The 20293-nt window shown below is 41.4% G+C and overlaps 2 protein-coding genes across 17 annotated transcripts in view; both read right to left on the bottom strand.

Annotated features, from left to right (window-relative positions):
- ARSG (arylsulfatase G) overlaps nt 1-860 on the bottom strand; it is a 122657-nt gene extending 121797 nt beyond the window's left edge. For 2 of the 8 annotated variants that reach the window (XR_005212900.1, XM_037810800.1), the window contains exon 1: nt 627-860. The gene's annotated coding sequence lies outside the window, so the exon portion shown is untranslated. The remainder of the gene's footprint in view (nt 1-626) is intronic. The other 6 variants (XM_037810794.1, XM_037810793.1, XM_037810798.1 and 3 more) reach the window with 5 other exon arrangements.
- Nucleotides 861-2814: 1954 nt separating this feature from the next.
- AMZ2 (archaelysin family metallopeptidase 2) lies at nt 2815-14615 on the bottom strand. Of its 9 annotated transcripts, none has more exons than XM_037809686.1 (8): nt 14478-14615; nt 13880-13988; nt 12654-12892; nt 12127-12300; nt 11912-12040; nt 7513-7676; nt 4064-4240; nt 2815-3159 (listed from the first exon to the last, which is right to left on the bottom strand). In XM_037809686.1, exons 3-8 carry the CDS (start codon nt 12832-12834, stop codon nt 3004-3006), a joined length of 981 nt encoding a protein of 326 aa, XP_037665614.1. In that variant the 5' UTR covers nt 12835-12892; nt 13880-13988; nt 14478-14615; the 3' UTR covers nt 2815-3003. The 9 variants fall into 9 exon arrangements, with proteins under 9 accessions (XP_037665614.1, XP_037665612.1, XP_037665608.1 ...); XM_037809684.1 differs by having other exon boundaries at nt 12654-12946; nt 14478-14614; XM_037809680.1 differs by having other exon boundaries at nt 12664-12946; nt 14478-14614.
- Between the last annotated feature and the right edge of the window lie 5678 nt (nt 14616-20293).

Below are 20293 nucleotides of genomic sequence, written 5' to 3'. Positions count from 1 at the left end.
AGATAAAAACCACCTGCCACAAGTAGCAAGAACCAAAGCTCAGTCAGTACGGAACCCGGAAGCCTTCACAGTTAGTCTCCACACCTTTCAGCTTAAATGTCAACACACACTGCACTGCCAGGAAACCTGCATGAGTTTTTCTTTAAATAAGCTTTTTGTTGCCTATTCACTCAATTTTCCAGATCCACCTTTCCTTGTAGAGTAGAAATTGGTACTGGAGCTATGCCGTCCAATACCGAGCTACCGGCCACGTGGTACTGCACGACTGAGCACTTGAAATGCGGCCAGTGTGAACTGAAATGTGTTGTAAGTGTAAAATACACACCAGATTTGTAACACTTAGTAAGAAAAAAAGGACACAAAATAGATCAATATTGGTTACATGTTGAAATGATAATATTTTGAATGTATTAGGTTAAATGTGATATTTACTAATATTAATTTCGCCTGCTTCTTTTTGCATTTTCTCATGTGGCTACTAGGAAAATTGAAATCACCTATGTAGCTCATATTATATTTCTATTGGACGGTGCTGTTCTAGATTTCAGAACTTAGGAAGTGACTAAGATTCAAATTCTAAAATAAAACAGTTCTTAAACGCTCTACCGAGAACCGGTTACACTCACTGCTCTGCTGACGCCGCCATCCTGATTTTCGAGGGCCCCGCTTAGGCTTGCTAAGCGCGCGCGCGGCACACGTGAGCGCCGCGGGACCCCTTCCGCCAGTCCCGCAGGGGAGGGGAGGCCGCACTTCCCAGTCCTCAGGGGGGAAGTCCCCCGGCGGCCGGAAGCAGGTGTGGCGCGGGCGGCTCCGACCCCCTCCCGGGCGCGCGCAGCCGGGCCGCGCCGCCGCTTCCTGCTCGGGAAGGGCCGGAGCGCAGGGCGGGCCGGAGCGGCCGGGCAGCTGCCTGCGTCGGAGTCAGCGCTCCTGCCCCAAGGCCCGCCATGGGCCCTCTTCCCACAGAGCGTTTGAATTTTACAAGTATCCGCATCTAGGGAATTTGGGCCTCAAAGAGCAGACCAGACAAGACCCAAGGGATCATCCTTGCTAAATTCTTCTAACCCTCGCCATTAAAAGCCTTGGTGGACTGAAATGGCAACACATCTCTTTCCCTTGACCACAGGGAACCTTCTAATTCCATGGACGTACAGCATGGTTCGACCCAGTTTACAACTATTTCTAAAATAGCAAACAGTGGAACTATTATTCTTTGTAAAATACTTTCCTTCATTCAGCATTTGCAGGGCAAAATCTGCTTGAATTTTTGCTATTGTGTGAAAATTATTTGTACAAACTAAGGGGATTTAACTATATAGTACATAAAATGAAGTTGCAGTAGACAAACCATTATTTTTATCTTTCACCCTACGAAATTGTCCAGAAGTGACCACTGCTGAATCCATGCCTGTTGCCTAAAACTCATGTCACGTTCAGTCCAACTTTTAACAAGAATGAGTGATTTGTCTCTTTAACAGATCCCCCCCCCACCCCACCCCTGTCTCACAGTAGGCACAAATGGACTTTGTGTCTTGTCCAAATAACTGTGACTCCCTATTTACACATGTAGCCAAATCTGAGTTCTTTTAGGTTTGTCACTAATGCTGACCTACAGGACTACTTGTCTTGTAGAAAAATGAAAATTGAATAGAATAGGCAATAGTTAGAAATACATTATTCAAGGAGGAACTGAAATCTGTAAAAGAATCCGTAAAATTCCATGCTGTCAGTTCGCTTATCAGTATTAAAATTGACCATGTAGTCTCTCTGCAATTAATTTTAATGACAAGCCACCATTTTCTGAAATGATTTAGAGGTTTAATAAGTAAGAAACTGAATCTAAGGGAAACCATTGACTCAGTATAAAACTTTGCTTTAAATCATACTGCAGAAATAATAGCAATAAAATAATTTAGGTTTCAAAGTACCAAAGGAAAACAAAACAAAATCCTTCCTGTAAGTCATACTCTCATGGCAAAATGGGAAAGTGGGAAACGCGTTCTGCTCTCAGGCATTCAGTGTAATTATGAACTCTTCTAGTGTGCTATGCCAGGATATGATGATCCAGCAGAGGCAGTTTGCCAAGGCTGAGGTTTGCAACCTGCTTCCCACCAGGGCAGTGGGGCTGATGATCACTGCCTGGCGGATCATCATGGGCATGCATGGCACTTCAGCAGGCAACCCCATTGCACTCTTTTCCCACTCAAGCAAACCCTCCAAATGCAAAGTGAAAAGGACATTATAGGGACAAATCAAAAACATGCTCTAAATCTACAGAAAAGCAAGAGCAGTCACAAACATAAGTATCATTATAACAAATTATTTACAAGACCCCTTGCTTATGACTGTCACCCCCAAAGGCTGCTGTGGTTTGAGTACCACTGCTATTTTTCACTTGTAAATATTCTTAAGAGGAGGTCACAATTTAAGCTGTTAAAATAACAACTGAAATTAGCTGTTGCTTCTTTCAGGGATAAGCTAACAACTAGCAAACCATAAAAGGAGGTAAGGCACCCCAGCAAGTAGGGCAAGTTCACAGAGAAGGGATGTGAATGGAGGTCAGGGTCCATGAAAGTTCAGCAATGTGACAGCTGGGCCTAACACAGGGTGGGCATCTAGTCTAAAAACTGAATCAAAGATCCCCTCCTGAAAATTACATTAGCTAGAAATTTTTCCTTGGGACATATAAAGCTATTTTTAAAGTATTTATTTACTTACTAATTACTGCCAGTCATAGTTGTCTTGTGAGACATAAACATATTTTACGAATGGAAATGACAGGCTGGCTGTCATAGACCAGACTATCAAGATAGAAAATAGAGTTTATATAGGGTTTATTATTCAAAATGAGCCTCATTTCAAAGTTTAGGTGCTTTAAAAAAGGTTCTATTCTGTTACTTTGACATAGTACACAATCAGTAAACAGTTTATTCCGATGAAGTACTCCACCCACATGAAAGCATAATGTACAAGCATTTTATTTTAATTACTCCTATTTGAAGGTCCTTATTTTTGGAGAACAGCAAGGCATTTTATTATCCACTCTCTCCATTCCTTAAAGGCTTCCACAGGTTTTGGCAAATGCACATTATCCTCACGACTATGTTCCAGACTTTCTCCAGGTATGTCAGCAGATTCATCATCAATCCACCTCACCAACACCTTGAAAAACAGAAATATTTTAACAAACCACAGCACAATAGTTTTAGGCAAAAGAAAAATATTGGCTTCTAAACTGTTCGTGTAAATCTGTGAGTTATGAATATTATCCCATCAAGATGTTCCATTTGATAAAGATGGTATTATGAATATGAAACAACCCTCATGATACACAGTGAAAAAGCATACGCTAAAACTACACAAACTATGATTACAAATTATAGTTTAAAAAAATATGCAAAGAAAAGGTTAGAAGAAATACACTAATTCTTATACTGTGTTTTGTTTTTAGGGCGGTGGGATAATGACTTTTCTTTTCTCAACAATGTATGTGTGTAAATACATACATCAGGGTACACCTAGGTGTGGGCAGCATGTATGTGTGCAGTTGTATGGATGAGTAGTCATGTATGTATAGTCACGTGGAGGCTTATACTGACATGTCTGTGGGTGTGTGCACGCGCGCACACACACACACTGACTTTAGATCCTTTCCCTCTTTCTTTTTCAAAAAAATCATCCTTTTCTCCTCATGAACATCACATCTTCTGCCCCATATTTGGAAGGATTCATCATCTCCAAACATTTATATAGTTTAAATAAAAAAGAACTTGGCCAGACAGATCAATATTCTGTTCCACAAAGTAAAGCTTTCTTGCCCTAAAAGGATGGGAAAGAGAGAAATCTCTTCTACCATTTCTCATTGAACTATATGTGTAAAGCCCTCACAAGCAAGTTGAAGTAAGGATGGTTCTTTGTTTTTTTTTCTCTTTAAACCACAGTTTCCTGCTTATCTTTGCACTAATTTCCTCTGATAAATTACAGCTCTAGAGACTGGCCTAATAGAAATCGGCAGTTTCCTACCTAAACAGCTACTTCCCCCCTCCAAGCCCCCCTCCAAACTCACTTTGTATCTTTCTACAATGCTGAAGCCAAGAGCACACTGCAACTTGCGTAAACAGATGGGGCAAAGGTTCAGAGGGCGGCGGTCAGCTTCTTCCAAGTGGTTGGAGCCTTGCATGAGGCATGAGAGCCACTGGCAGTGTCGCAGTCCAAAAATGTGCCCAAGCTCATGGCTTAAAGTCTGCAAAACATTCACAGTGAGGCTTTACATCGCCACCATCACAACAGCAGCAGCAGTGAGTTACACATGCCCTCTTCTTGCCCTTCCAAGAAACAAGTGTATAGGAGCAACTCCACTCACCATCATCACCAAAACTTCAATCGGGTAGCTTCAAACCTTCCTGTCTCCCTAAATGCCTTACTGCCTTCCTTACTATACTTAATTCCTTCCCCTGGACCAGAGTTTCTCAATCTCCATATCACTGACAAACTTGGAGGTATAATTCCTTTCGGGGGTGGGAGGGTGGGGATGGGGGCTTGCCTGTGCAATGCAGGATGTTTAGCACCATCTCTTTCCCATTTGTGACACCAAACATGTTTCCAGAAATTGCCAAATGTTCCCTGGTGGGCAAAACTGTCTCAATTATTTCAGATTCTGGGGCCCTTCTCCCAGAGATGCTGATTCAGTAGGTTTGTGGAGTGGGGAGGGGTGGGGAGTGGGGGGCTCTACCTGCATTTAAAAAAGTATACCAGATGAGGAAGTCCATGGAACATGCTTTTGAAACACTTCTCTGAGACAAGGAGTTCTCAAACCCCTATGAACAGTACCAGTGACAGCAGAGCTTCTCTGGCCATGGAGAAAGGGAATATGAAGAGACAGGCTTTCCAAACAGCAGGAGCAAGGGAAACATCAGGAACTGTCAGAAGGACTGCAGTCTGAGATTTCACCTTGAAGCAGACTGGAACCCAAAGAATCCCATTCTCGTTGAGAAAGCCAAAGAGCAGAGGTCCAAAGACTGCAGAAAAGCAGCTATACCTGATAATCATGGCAGAGCCATGAAGACATCACATACCAAAAATTCTCTACCATCCCCCAACTAACAAATTTCTGCCCTAGAACAAACTGATCTTGATTGCCTTACAAATGGAATAGAAATTAAAGGGTGTGGTTATCACCCTGAAGCACTGGCTCTCAAACCCTCAGGGCAGCAGCAGTCCAACCGCTTTGAAACCTGAGAGACAAGGGAGAGTGTTTGAGTTTTCCAGAAAAGCAGGGCAAAGTTAAAGTTATTGGTCATGTCAGAAGAAAGACCCTTGTGGATCCAACTTTTTCTATACCACACTGACCAACTTCAGTGGGCCCTTCAATGGCACCTAACCTAAACTCCTTACCCTGGTTTTCATGCCAAACACTATCTTATCCTTTGCACCTCTGCTCTAGCTGTCTGCCAGGAAGAGCATCCCACCGTTCCTTATAGGTATCACCTGGCAGTTTCATCACTCTACTGCACTTAAATATTCATGTATCTATCTCCCCTACTAGACTACACACTTCAAGGGCAAAGGCTCCCTCTTATTCATTTTTTTGTTTCCCTAGCACTTAGCACAAAGTCAGGTATATAACTACCACCACCACCACCAAAAAAACGGTGAGGAGGAAGCTCAATAAAAGCATTTATAATGAGCCCCAGAGAATCTAGCATTTAATTGTTCTTTGACTACTTATGTGACTGTTATCTTTTTCAAGCAAGCACCTTAAGGATGGAAACACTTCTTTTATGACATTTGTATTCCCCCCCAGAGTCTGATACAGTTTGCTTTATTTAGAACAGTGGTGAGCAAACTATAGCCTACAGGCTAAATCTGGCCCACCACCTATTTTTGTATAGTCCACCAGCTAAGAATGGTTTTTACATTTTTAAAACATTAAAAAAAAATTCAAAAAAGAATCATATTTTATGACATGTGAAAAATGAGATGAAATCCAAATGTCAATATCCATAAATAAAGTTTTATTAGAACACAGCCATGTGTACTTCTTTCATATTGTTTATGGCTACTTTTTGTACTACAACAAAAGAGGTAAGTAGTTGCAACAGACACCTATGGCCAGGAACACCTAAAATATTTACTAACTGGCCCTTCACAGGAAAACTTTGCCAACTCCTGATTTAGAAAATATGACTAAAAGAAACTATCAAAATAAAAAACTGTGCCAAAAGCAAGGAAGGTAAAAAAAATTCTGTATTGATTATTTAACAAGGAGATAACATAGCTGTATGGGTTAGGATGTATTATGCCTCCCAGAAAAGCCATGTTCCTTAATGCACTCTTGTGGGGGCAGACTTGTTAGTCTTTTGATAAGGGTGTGAATTCTTGATTGAATGTTTCCATGGAGATTTGATGCCTGCCCATTCAGGGTAGGTCTTTATTAGTTTACCAGAGTCCTTTAAAGACAGCTCACACAGAGAGCAGATAGAGGAAACCACCCCAAGATCTGCTAAGCCAGGACACACAGAAACTGAAGGAGCTGAAAGAGATGCTTAGAGATGCTTGGAGATGCTAAGCTAAGAGACGACCCACAGATGCCTAGAGAGAAAGCCACTAGAATCAAGCTGAAAGCGAGGCAACCCGGGAGCAAAGGACCAACAGACGCCAGCCACATGCCCTCCCAGCTAACAGAGGTGTTCCAGGCACTATCGGCCATTCTTCAGTGATGGTATCATCTTGTTGATGCCTTAGTCTGGACACTTCTCTGGCCTTAGAACTGTAACTCTGTAACCTAATAAATCCCCTTTATAAAAAGCCAATCAATTTCTGGTATTTTGCATAACGTCAGCTCTAGCAAACCCGAACAATAGCAAGGAGGAAAAATCTTGATGAGTTTCTATCAGTCTGATTAATTTAAAGAATATTTATATAAAGGAAAATCATCCAGCATTTTAGAATTCTACATTCTCTCAGATATATCTGAGTTTGGAGACAAGGATTTTGAAAACTGGGGAAAGAGTTTTTAATTGTCATAAAAGAGAACATGACTAGCAATACTCTAAATTACGTTAAGAATTAAAATAAAACATACAGTGATTATCACATGACTGAAAAAAAAGAACAGAATTCATGTTTATCTAATCAGTGACACAGGTCTCCATATTACCAGGGATACTTCTGGGCATCTTGTTACCAAGAACCATCTGCTAATAATACTTACCAGCTTGAAAGAGTAGGTTACCTATTCATAGCAGAATTCTGGAGTCAAATTAACAGGATGTGGGTTACAGCAGAGGCTATGTGTAACTAACAGGATGAAAAATTAGCATGGATACTGTAAACTTCAACATTAAGGTATCCATTTAAATTCTGTTTTTATTGACTAGTTATGTCAAACAATATCCACCAAAAGTATGCACATGATACAAACTCATTTATATATTAACTTAAAGACTATTTATATACAATTTAGGTAATTAAAATCTCTTAAAAATTCACCCAATGCTTTTCGAAACAACTTACCTTACAGGATCGAAGCAGCAAAATACTAGTGATTTCAGGAATATAATAGTTATCAAAGACTGAATAGTCACTTGAAGATGTTTTCTGCAGCTTCTTCACTTTGCCTTTATAGTTTGCACTATAAAAATCACTGCCATACCTGGCAAAGCTGAATATCCCCACACCTACAGAAACATGAAAAGCAACGAGCAGAATGAGCATAAGATTCCAGAAGACAAAAAAAAAACAAGCCTGCTAAGACATCATTCAGCGAGCACCTATCTGCACCACTGTGCACGCAGTCTAATATGCTTAAGGTCTGCCAAAAAAAGGAGGACCACTGCCCCAGACTGCCCTATCAAAATTTTCGCCTCCTTCTGTTATCCAATTTGCCTCACCCTGAAAAACTCAATGGACTCGAGGACAAAGTCTTGAGAAAGCAGAAGTTTCAAAAGAAGTCCTTTTCTCAAAAAAAAGAGTCCAAATCAAGTGCTCCCAAAGGAGCAGTGGAAAACAATCACATGAACGACACAGTCGTGTCATGAAGATAAAACTAAGAGGGCCAGATTCAGAGGAACTATGAAATGATGGGCAGTTGGCAAAAAGAACACAGAAAGAAACAGAGACCCCACAAGCCAGAGAAATCACGAGACCCAGGAGAGGGAAAGAAAGAATAGCCAGCCCCTTAAAATGCCTTGGCTCCTGACAACTTTCCATTTCTAGGTTCATTTTATGGGTGTCATCACAATAAGCCTCCCCCATTATTTTTTTCCTTTGAATAACTGTAATTATAATAGCTAACCTTTATCAAGCTGTTACCAAATACCAGAGATGGTACCTGGTGCCTTACACTCATTTTCTTGATCATAGTAACCCTATGAGATTGCTACTACCTCATTTTGAGGCACAGGAAACGGAGGCTGAGAAACCTGCCCAGGGTCACATAGGATGAAAACAGTCAAGTCCAGGAAGTCTAACTTATCTACTATATCACTGCAAACAGAAAGCCTTACAACTAAATGTAGTCCAAAGAACAGAAGGAGAGAAAAAGACTCTTTTTTACATGTAACACAATTTGTATACTTAAATAAATGGTATGGTTTCAGACGCTCAAAAATATATCAGAATCACTTATAAATGTAGATTATACCACCTCTGATAAGACCTATTTAAAGGTTCCCTCAAATTCCATCCCACTATTTTTGTAATGTGAAGGGGTTCATTCTTCACACATATGATCTCCCTGTATAGGAACTCTATTAATTTTCTACCAATGCCACATGCAACATTTACTTGCTATCAACTTAACATATCAACTCCACCAGCAGGTAAAGCTCTACAACTTCAACAGCTATGGTTCTCTACTCTAGTGAGCAAGAAATACCTGAGACATCTGCTTAAAATGCATTTTTTGGGCCCTATCCTCAGACTTTCTGATTTAGTCTGAAGGAGGCCCTGGGATCTGCATTTTAAGCAAATTCCCCAAGAAACTGTGATGAAATGCAGGTATCCAGGCACCATCCCCAGAGTTTCTGATTAAGTAGTTCTGAAGTAGGCCCAGTAATTGCAATTTTTAGCAAAATTCTCAAAGTAATTCTGATACCTGAACTCTTCACACTCTACCTTGAGAAACTGCAGGGGAGCAGTGTTTTTCACACAGCAGGTGGCAACCAAGTAGTGGGTCCTAAAATAAATTTAGAATTTTTTTAATGAAATCAAATAGAAAATACCAGGGTTCCTTGCACACAGTACATGCTAAATATTGTTTTGTTAATCTTTCATCTCAGATAAACATATCCTCCATATCTAGAGAATATATATTTATAAATATATGAGCAATATTTTTCTATATCTTTTTATTTATATATATCTAAATAATCTTAAACATACACACATGCACATTCTATTTCATTTCTTTAAATTGCTGGTTGTGACCCACCTAACTTATTTCCCAATCCACTAATGTGTGTGAAAATCACTGTTCTAGGAAACAACAGCTGCATTTCTTCTGTACCCACCACAGTGGTGGGAACATAGAAGGCAATTATATTATTATACAGAAACCAAATTCATTTGTACATACAAGAGGCAGCTAGAACTCCTAATTAAAAGTTGTGATATAAATTAAATCTTCATTAATACTCTCAAAACTTCCTGAATAATACTGAATTAACCTAACTTCTAACTCCCTTTGGCTAAACAGCACTTTAAGAAAATACTAGGAATCCCATGTGTATACATATGAAGGAACAAACATACCACTATATTTCATTCTGTCTGTGCATACAAATACCACTTAAGCAAGGATCGGTAGCTGCAGAACATAACATAGCACAAACAAAAAACACAAAGAGCACATCCTTCTTTCCAGTAACAGTCAATCTCAGTAAACAAAAGGGCTGAGATGCTTTGGAAAGACTATCACTGCCCAGCTCACATGAATTACTTTTGTCCTCTGGTTTCGCAAAGGCCTTTAGTCTCACCACCCACCCCACCCCCTTTTTAGCACAGCACAACTGTATCATGTGGGTGGTATCTGGCCATCAGAATAAACACCCTTGTAAATGACTTCCTGTGTTTCAGTTAGAGTTATATCAACCATCTTTGCATACACAAAGAATATACAATTTGATGCACAACTCATTCTACAGTATAGGGGAATGCTTTATAACTCAACATGTTTAAATTACCACTTTTATTTATGTCTGTCAGTTGTTATTTGAAAGCGATTAAAGCAATTTTTTGAATGGAAGTTTTTTACAAACTCATGGAAAGTTTGCCCAATCCATTTTCATTCAAAGAGAAAGCCCCTTGCCCCACCATGAGAAAAATTCAACTGAAATTTGAAATTTAGAAAATGACAGTACTCTGGAAGTTAAGATAAACCTATTCATGTATCACAAGGGCCCTCCTAAGGCCAAACAAGTGTGGGCATGCATATTTCACTACAATACCACCTTTGGCAAGAACATTTTCTTCTTCTAATCATCCTACAAATAGAGGATTATTTTCTTTAGTAAAATAAATGCTTCTGCCAATCTTTGTAAACTCGGAGAAAACAAGGTCACTTGTCGTAAGACACTGTCTTATTGCCTAGCAGATAAATCCTGCTATTTTACTACCTCTGGTCTTATGGCATACAATATTTAGAAGACTTACCCAAAAAGCAGAACAGTCATTAGTACAAAAAAGATTAAAATGTGGATATTTTTCTACTGTAATAAAGAAATGTGGATCATTCTTAGGATGTTCATTTGATTATTTGTTTCTTAAGTATGGATTAAAGCAGAAATAACAATTTTGGGGAATGTTTCCTAGCCTACTCAAATGCATAAAATAAATTAGCTAGCAATAACTGATTAATTGCTTTTTAAGTTATTTTTAATGTTTCCATCAAAGGAGAGAATTTCTGATAAAAAGCGAGCTCACACCATAAAAATCAGGAAGACAGCAGTAAACCCGACTCCCCAAGAGCATGTAGACAGCGACAGGGTGATGGTGGGCAGAACTATACAGAACCACATGAAAATGGGGAATTGAGGATGAATGGGGTAGGTGGGAAGAAGAGATTCTAAACCCTTCTGATCAGTGACTAAGAGAGGGAGCTATCTAGTAGAAAGAAACATTTATCAGAGTCCCCACTCCCATCCTACCCAACCCCAAGCCTAAAAGTAATATCCAGATGGACCATAAACTCTCAGTACAGTCCCTGGCACTTACTCCCCACTCACAGAATACTAAGGGACAACCACTCCCCTTAGCTCATTGGTCTTTTCCCCTTGGAGCCTGTCCTAGATCCTGAGAGATAGAGGATAAAGAAAGGAAGAAAGAAAAAAAAGTAAAAGTTTGATTTGTTTACAGATCCTTTCCCATCCCTAATATTAGCATGGAGGGTTCCCAATCAAAGTTTATTATGTCTCATACAAACACAAACACATATATGTGTGTGTCATAAGATACATAAAGATAAAGAAGCAGACACTTAAAATCACACCATCGCTATGCCACCTACATAAAATGACAACAAAAAAATACAAGAGTTGAAAAATAATTAGGAAGATTTTCACTTAGGTTAATGATGGTTCAAATACCTTTAATTTGTTTAATTTGCCTTGCTGCTGAATTACTTATGTTCAACCTCTGTTGTTCTGAATGCCTACATATGTCAGGGATAGTTAGGTCGTTTTTATAAATGATCTTGAAGCAACTCTGCAAAATAGGCACTATTACCTTCATGTAGCTAGTGAATGGCAGCCCTGGAGAGAAACCCAGATCACTAGTGCACGGCATGATGCCACACTGAAAAAACTAGTTTTAAGTAGCAAAATTATAGTTAGTGGCAATTTCTTCCCTCTTTTAACATCTTCAGATACTCTTAGCAAGCTGAGGAAGTTTCCGCCAAGAAAGTAAATAAGAATACCATCTGTCAAAGAAGCTTGTCCAAAGACAAAATTCCAGGAGTCTCTTGGATAAAGATCAATCATCGTTATCCCCACAACACAGAAGGCATTTCTAGGTTTCTTCTTTTTTAAGAACTTCAGGATGTCCCCTGTTTAAAAAGAAATGTGTATGTGTAGCTATGATATATATATTTTTTCCTTTACTCAATTCAAATCGTAAAATGGTTAAATTCACCTGCATGAATTTGGAGGTTTTGTGTGTTATCATTGACTCTAAAGGAACACTTTGTTGCAGAAACGGGAACCGGTTCTAGGAGTTTTACTGTCAAGCCATAGAAAAATGCTTCACAGTAGCCCATGAGCCATCTGACATATTCGTCACTGATAATTCTAGTGTTCCCTAGAAATCCTACAATGGCGACAAAAATTAAAAAAAAAAAAAAAAAAGTTAAGATGATTAAAACAGTCTATAATTTAGAAATCTGGAATTAGAAACAAAACCAACTCTATAAATTTTCAGTGTATCTTCAGCATATCATCAATGAGTTACATTGATGTTAGTATGAATTAAAAAGAAACAAAACATCCTGTTTTAATTCAGTTTGGCTACAAAACTTCCACAATTGCACTGAACGTCAAAAGTGACCACCCAGTATAGTTATATATAACACTATAAAAACTGCCCACTTGAATCAGACCAACAACCCCAACTACCCCTGACAACAGCACCACTGCAAAACCAAACCAAAACCAGTATATTACCAACATGTACCAATGGACTGTATATAAATAATGCATTTCTCAGGAGAGGGTTTCTTTCTGTAAGGATCATTGAAAAACTGTTCAAAATCTTGGGGAGACTCAGGATGCGAGGTGATCCAATCTGATTTCGAATGCAAAGTGATAGGTCCAAAGAGATCACTGGTTGGCTGGAAGGCCTCATTCATCAAACGCCGTTCCCCAGCATCTAAGTTCTCATACTGCAACACAAGCCCTGGGGACTTTGAGATGAGAGCCGTTTTTAGTGTCTGTTCCGAGTGCTGTATTGTTTGCATCTACCAAAAAGATACAAGTAGTCAATTATAAAATGCATATGCTTAGTGGTGACATTAATCTACCTGCTCTCCATACACATCTCTAATTTCTCCCTGGAATGGAAAGTAAGTGATTGATTGCTAATGCCTGAGACAGGCCACACCAAACTGATGTTCGGTTCCCCCATTTCCAACCAATTTCTTGGGGAGGGTGTCTGAGAAATTGAGCAGAAAATCAGGAAATTCATTTTCCCATTTCATAAGGAACCTGCTCTCATTATTAAAACTAGTGGTGACCGTAACAGCATGACCTGATATCCAATTTTCTCCTGTCTCTGGGGTAATAATATTATGAATTGACTCATTAGGGCCACATGAAAAAACTCATCCTTTCCAATGTGACTCAGAGATGTTCAATTTCAAACAAAAAGAGAACTAATGTAAGTTCTGCCATTTCTGTGATTTAACTGCAGGGTTGACAAGATATATCTCAGTCACTGAAGTTTACTGCCTCAAACTCGTGTTACTGGAGAAGACACTGGGTGACTAATCAAAGCCAGACTCAAAATGACAGGCCTCTTCCATTCACATGGTGTTCCTAATCAGAGATTCCATCCTTCCCTCTGAATGGGTCAAACAACTGTTCCACCAGGAGACTGAGTTAGAAAAGGAAAAACTGAACACCCCGGTCTGGATCCTATCATATTCACTAATTATCTAGCTTTTCCAGTTTAATGATAGACACGTGATGGGAAAACTTAAGCTAATGGCTATTCTGACTAAACATCTGAACCCTAGGATTCAAGAGTAAGGCACGAACTCCAAATCAGACATCTATATAGTCAAAGCTCGGAAGTGAGCACAGAACCATCCTCAGGACTACAAAACTGGGCAGAATTTGACTTCTGCTGGACAAAACAGAAAGCAAGCTGTGACCCCTAGTCTTCCACCTACCTTCAGGGAGGAAAGCTCCCATTGAAGTTTTTACCGTAGGAGGACTGGCATGTCTGGGTCTGGCCTGCCTGGGGCTGGCTGTAGACGTGGCGTGGCGGGCACCTTCAACCTAATATAAACAAGTCAGTGGGGAAGATCAGGAGGCCTCCTCCAGCCTCCCAGATTTGCTCTGGGAGGAAATGGGCAGGGAAATTAAAACGGGGTCACATCAGAGGGCAGGACGTCTGGGACGCTTCAGAGATAAAACCGGGAACATCCCGGGCAAACCGGGACGCGCTGGTCACCCCGGCTGTTTGCTTATGGCAACTCACACTTTGGGCCTGAACCTGTGCAGAAACACCCAGTCCCTGGTTAGCGGTGGAGTGGGGGCCTCCCCCAGGAAGCTCTCGCTTCGCTTTTACGCCTGGGGGCAAAAGGCCTCACAGGCCAGGAGACACCGCCGCCCCCGCTGCCCTGCTCTCCCCGCTTCCACCCCGGCCGTCCCTCCCACATCCTCACCCCTCCCCGCGGACCGCGACAGCAGCCCGCCCCTACAGTGGGGCTGCCCAGCTCAGGAGGCCTCTTCGGAGCTAGGACACCCCCACGCAAAAAGCCTCACCCCGCAGGGCCGCAACGACACCGAGCCCCATTGCAGCGGGCCCTGTGCGCCTGCGCGGCACAGCACGTCGCGCACCGCACCACGCCACGGCTCGTCGCACAACGTGCCCCACGCGGCGTGCCGACCCTGCCCCGCCGCGCCGCGCCACGCCCCACGCCCCACGCCACGCCGTACGCCCCACGCCACGCCACGCCACGCCCGGCGAGCGCTGGCCTCTGCCCTCTTGCCCTAGGGCGGAGAAGGGCCGCGAGCGCGCGTCCTGACCACCACAGAAACTTTTTGGCCTCGTGGGGGCGCCGCGGCTGGGATTTCAAAGCGCGCGCTCGGGCCGGGCCGGCTTCGCGGATGCTGGGGCAAGGCGGGCAGAAGCGCCCAGCTCTGGGGCCTGAGTCTTGCGACCGCGGTTCCCTGTCCCGTCCCAGACGCGGTGGCGTCGCCGGGTTTGCGTGTTTGTGACTGTCCTAGTGCGCCGTGGGTTGGAAAAGGCGCAGTTGGCGTCACTAGTTTTTAAGCAGCCGGGTCCCCAAAAAGTTGGCCGTCGCCGCAGGTTGACGCACAGCCTCGGCGTTCGCTGCCGGGTGCCGTCACTCGCGGTGCTTTCCCTTCTTTACTTGGTTAGAGCGGCTCTCTGCGGCCGGGCACGGGGGAACCGAGACCGGCAGGTGGAGCACGAGGGATCGCAGGCCGCGCGGAGGCGGTGTCCCGGGCAAGTCGCCTTATGTTGCAGGGTTTTTCAGTTTCACCTAGGGATGCCTCCCCTGGTGTCTCACTGGCGGAAAACACCAAAATGCGTATGCTGAAGAGAGGCTAGTGGAGTTAAAAAAAAAAAAAAATTCAGTTAGGACTGAGCTAGCTGTGGCTTTGGGCAAGCCGTTTCACATCTGGATAATGAGAGGATGGAACTCTGATCCCTAAGGCCTCTTTCAGCCCTGGAAGTTGTATCATAGCGCAGAATCCCCTAACCCACTCCTGTAAAGCCCTCTCTTGCATCCCAGCGCCCATTTAGACGTTAAGACACCGTCGCTAATTAAAGCCACTGAGTACCCCCAATTATGAATCGCCACCTAGCCTGCACCCCCTCTGTCTTCGAAGCTATTGGCCAAAAGCCGGTCTCCAAATAAGCCTCCCCTGCCTCCCACCATTCTTCTCCAACTCAGCTTCATTGTTCCCCAGATTCGTTCCATGCTCTCTACCACTTTTCTCCTAGCATCTCCTACACAAGAACCCTGAGGTAGCCCTAATCGATTATAAACCTGTTTCCTCAAACCACCACCTTTTACCAGTGGTTCTTTTCCAAGTCCCATGGGCACCCAACTTTCCTCCCTGGACACCACCACTCCTATTTTAAAAATACACGGTATGATCATGTTTTGTAAATATTTGTTTTATCTATTGACATTAGGTTAAACTTTCTAATGTTCTTGTTCAATCATTCTGTATCCTTGATGAGTTTTTTAATCTCAATCAATCGAAAAATACATAAAAGTTGTCAAACATGAAAGTGAATTAGTTAGCTTGTCTTTTGGTTCTGTTGATTTTTGCTTTATGTATTTTAAAGCTATATTATAAAGTTCATATAAGTTTCAAAAAATATGCAAATAAAAGTAATAGTGATTACCTATGGATAATGGGAATCTGGGTGGTTTTAATTTCTGTCTCCATTATTCATTTCCACTTTTTCAAACTTTCTACAGTAAATATGTATTATAGTCAGAAAACAATGTTCACAAAGTAAATAATGTATTTAGGCATTCTTGAATATACAAATAACCTATAGGCACTACAGTTTCTTCGTGCTTTAGAAAATTCAAGGCATTTAAGGGGAGACAGGAAAGACAAGAAAATGTAGAAATAGTTCAGAGGAGGGGACCTCAGAGCCAGATTCTTCTCCCCAACCCATTTTCCCTTCAGTTTCTGAATTTTAGTCACTTCTGACGTTCCACTAATTAGAGATTAATTTAGATTAACAATCAACCTATTGCTCTTTTTTTCCAATTCATTGATTTCATTTTAAAATTGCTAGATATATGAACTTATTCCCAGTACATGTTTTTAAAAGCCAAATAGTACTAAACAGGTTGTATTAAAAAGTAGCAGTCCCTACCCGACAGGCCAACTTCCTAGAGGCAACTGCTCTCAGTTTTTCAACTGTTTTCCCTGGTCTTTATCTCCATATTTCTAAATAATGTGTGTATAGTGAGATTTCTTGATCTGTCAGTTTCATATAATATCTGTTGATCTATTGCCATGATGACAAAGCAAACATTGTTCACTGCAGAGTTACACAGTATACTATGACCATGTTTTCTTGTAGAACTCTTCATTTTTGCCCGGAATTAATATCATTTATTTTATTTGATTTATTTTCTTTTTAAAATTATATAATATTCATTTGCCTAGTTTTTATGGTGCCTTCTCTGATTTTTCAAAATGCTTCATCATTTCTGTTATACACTTCTTGATAATATTTTCTATATGGCTTGAGCACAACTACTAAATTTTCTTTCTGGGACCTTCATTCTGGAAGTCTCCATCGCCCTATTCCCCTCCAGACTCCTGCCTGGCTGTTATCCTGGAACTGCACATACACTCTGGTCTGTCAAATCCTGTATCTTAAATTCTGTGCCTTCCTCTTTGTTGCTTTACTCCTTTGGCTGCACATCCTCCAGAAGTTTCTAGAATAAAGGTTCATCAATATTTAAGGATCTTGCATGTCTGAAGATGTTCTTATTCTACCTTCACACGTGATTGAGAGTTTCCTGGGTAGTGTGGAATTCTAGTTTGAAAATCATTTTCCCTCAGAATTGTAAATAGTTTGCTCCATTATCTTACTTTCAATGTTGCTACTGAAATGTCAATGCCATTTTGATTCCTAATCCTTTGCTTGTTACCTGCTTTTTCAGGAAGATCTTAGGATCTTCTTTAAGTTTAGCATTCTGAAGCTTTATAAAGTGCCCTAATCTGGGCCTTTTCTCCCATTAATTTTGTTGCTCACTCACTGGGCTCTTCAATCTTAAATCTCTTATCCTTCCATTCTGAGACATTTTGTTGCATTATATCTTTGATGACTTCCTTCCCACCATCTTTTTTCTTTTCTTTTTATTAGACAAGTTGTAGGTTTACAGAAAAATCATGTAGAAAGTACCAAGTTCCCAAATCTCCCCCCCCACACACACACAGTTTTCCCTGTTATTGACACTTTGAATTAGACAACTAACCCATTTTTAACATGAGATTGCATTAAGAGGGTCCAGAGTTCCTCATTCACCTGGTAGTTTGAATTCCTCTGCTCAGTTTGCTTGTCCTCCAGCCCTTAGCTGATATCAACTGTCCTAAGGAAATGGAAGTCTGATGGGTTAGAAGAGGGAGCAGGGGGTGTAATTTGTAGCCATGGAATGCCTGGGTGGGAGAGCAGCCCAGAGGAGGTAAGGCAGATAGGGGAAGGGTGCTGCAATCCAGGACCCGGGACCTGAATGCCAAAAGGAAGGTGGGAAGATGGTAAAAAAAGTTCACCTATATTTAAACTGTGCTCAAAGCTAGGGCTATATGCAGAGGATCAGGAGTTGACTCATTTTTTGGCTTCTGCCCTACAGTGAACCCTGTCCCCAAACACCCAGCTTTCAGATACCATAGGGGTTGATTAGGACTGTGTAAGCAAACCTGAGAACCCAATCACCCTGGGAAATACAGTTTCTATGAGAAAACACTCTCTGCATTCCAAACACCCAACTTATAAATGATCTTTTGGACCGTGTCCTGCTTGCTAACTGGGGCTTAATTTGCTTGGAATGGGCCAGCCCTGGCAGTTGCTTAGGGAAGAGAGGCCATTAGCAGAAATGAAAAGCAAGAAGTCCTTTAGTCCATTATAAAAGAGGATTTTTCTACCTTTTATTATTTATGATTTGGGACTTCAGTTACTTGTTTCCTGGAACAAACAAAATGTTGCAGCTCTACTTCAACTTACTGGAGCAAATAGATGCTTATCTTCAATCACACATCAAATTGCTAAGCCCTTATTACTAAGGCTTACTTGTCACTAAGGCCCTCGGTGTCTTCTGTGGCTTCTCTTGCAATTCTTTGATATCTTGTCATGCGAGTCATATTCTATGCTTCGGGCAGTTTCCACAAGCTACCACAATGTGCCTTTTTAATATACACAAAAATGGTATGCTATATGTATTTATTATATATATTTGCTATATTATATATAGCAAATAAATACAGTAAATGATGGATTAAGCAAAAGCAGACTTTATTTTTTACTGTAAGAATGACACTTCCTGAAAAATAAGTATTAGGGGGTCCCAAGACTTCCTGTGTTGTTTAGGAATCCTTCAGTGGGCTAAGAAAGTTAGCTTTAGGGGAGGGAAAAAGACCCAGGTCAAGTGCTCCCGCTGACCGCTGGGGTTTCTCCGGCCGCTGCTTTAAGGAAGAGAGTGTGATCTCTTGTGCTACAGCTAGGTCTGAAAATTTCAGTTTTTTATTTTTTCATGTTCCGCTTTTTTAGTCTCCAAGGGGAGGGGAAGCCTGAATTAGACACATAAATGAAAGAGGAAGTGCCTCAGCACTAACCGAACATGAAACGGAGCCCACTCAATCAGTGACCTCCATGGAAATACTGAAACCATCCTTTATGTCCTTTCAGACTTCCTGCGGGAGGGGACAGCGGCCACCCAGTGTCCTTTCAGACTTCCTGTGGGAGGGGACAGCAGCCACCCAGAAGAAACCAGCCTCGCTCTGGCCAGGTCAGTGCAGGGAGCAGCCACAGACAGGTGGGCGCTTACCTGGCGGTAGAAGGACCACCTTCTGATCTGACAAGGCAGGAAAGGCTTTCTTGCAGCTGGCATGTCCTCAAGACCTCTTTCCCAGAGGCAGGAAGCACTTAACTCACAGCAGGGAGCTGCTGGGGCTGTGTGAAATGCAGGTGCCATTGAGCAGGCTATCCCAGGGCTATGAGGCTGTAACACCTTGCCTCAAATTGACACTCCAAGTCATCCAACAACTACCCACCCAAGCACCTGTGGGGTCCAGCTGACGCTAATGTAGAGACAGGACCCAAAGGTCCCTGAGAGCCCTGGAGGGACTGACAGCTCTTTTTGACAGAGAGGACGTGAGGGACGTGAAAACGAGCAACAGAATAATGGAGAAAACCAGGGAGAGAGTCCGCGAAGGTGAAGCCTGAGTGGTTAAAAAGTTTATAATTCTTGTGCAATGTGCATTTCTACTATGTCAACATAATGAAGAGGAGTAGTAATACATACATATTATAGGAAAAAAATGGAAGGACAGAGGAGTAGGCAAAAGAACAAAATCACCCTGGTCCCTCAGCCCAGGGAATACTGTCTGACAGTGTAGATTTTTTTTGGGGGGAGGGGGTATGCACTCTTTAACATAATTGTAATCACATGAGACCTCCAAAATTGTACATGCTGATTTTCCAGTCTATTTATTTCTTATTCCAAAACGAATACTCTGTGTATAAAGATGTTCATCACAGCACTGTTTATAATACTAAAAAACTGAAAATGAGTGTTCATCACTAGCTCTTCAGTCAAATAAATGAAGTTATAATTACATAGTAAAATATTATGCAATCATTAAAAAGATTGATCTTGTGCTATATTTATTAATGTGGAAGGATGTCTCCAAAATTTTGACAAACTTTTTTAAAATTAGGTTTCAAAATGGTATATATAATTTGTGCCTGTATAATATAAAAACATGGGTGTATATGGATATAAAGAAGGATGCTTGTCAAAATCTTAACTGTTCTCACTAGAGTAAGTACTTTCAGTGCTGTTTACTTTCTTCACCTT

The sequence above is a fragment of the Choloepus didactylus genome, chromosome 18 (genome assembly GCF_015220235.1).
Source record: "Choloepus didactylus isolate mChoDid1 chromosome 18, mChoDid1.pri, whole genome shotgun sequence".
NCBI classification, from domain to species: Eukaryota; Metazoa; Chordata; class Mammalia; order Pilosa; family Megalonychidae; genus Choloepus; species Choloepus didactylus.
Note: the sequence above shows the minus strand (reverse complement) of the source record. Positions and strands in the feature narration are given on the sequence as shown.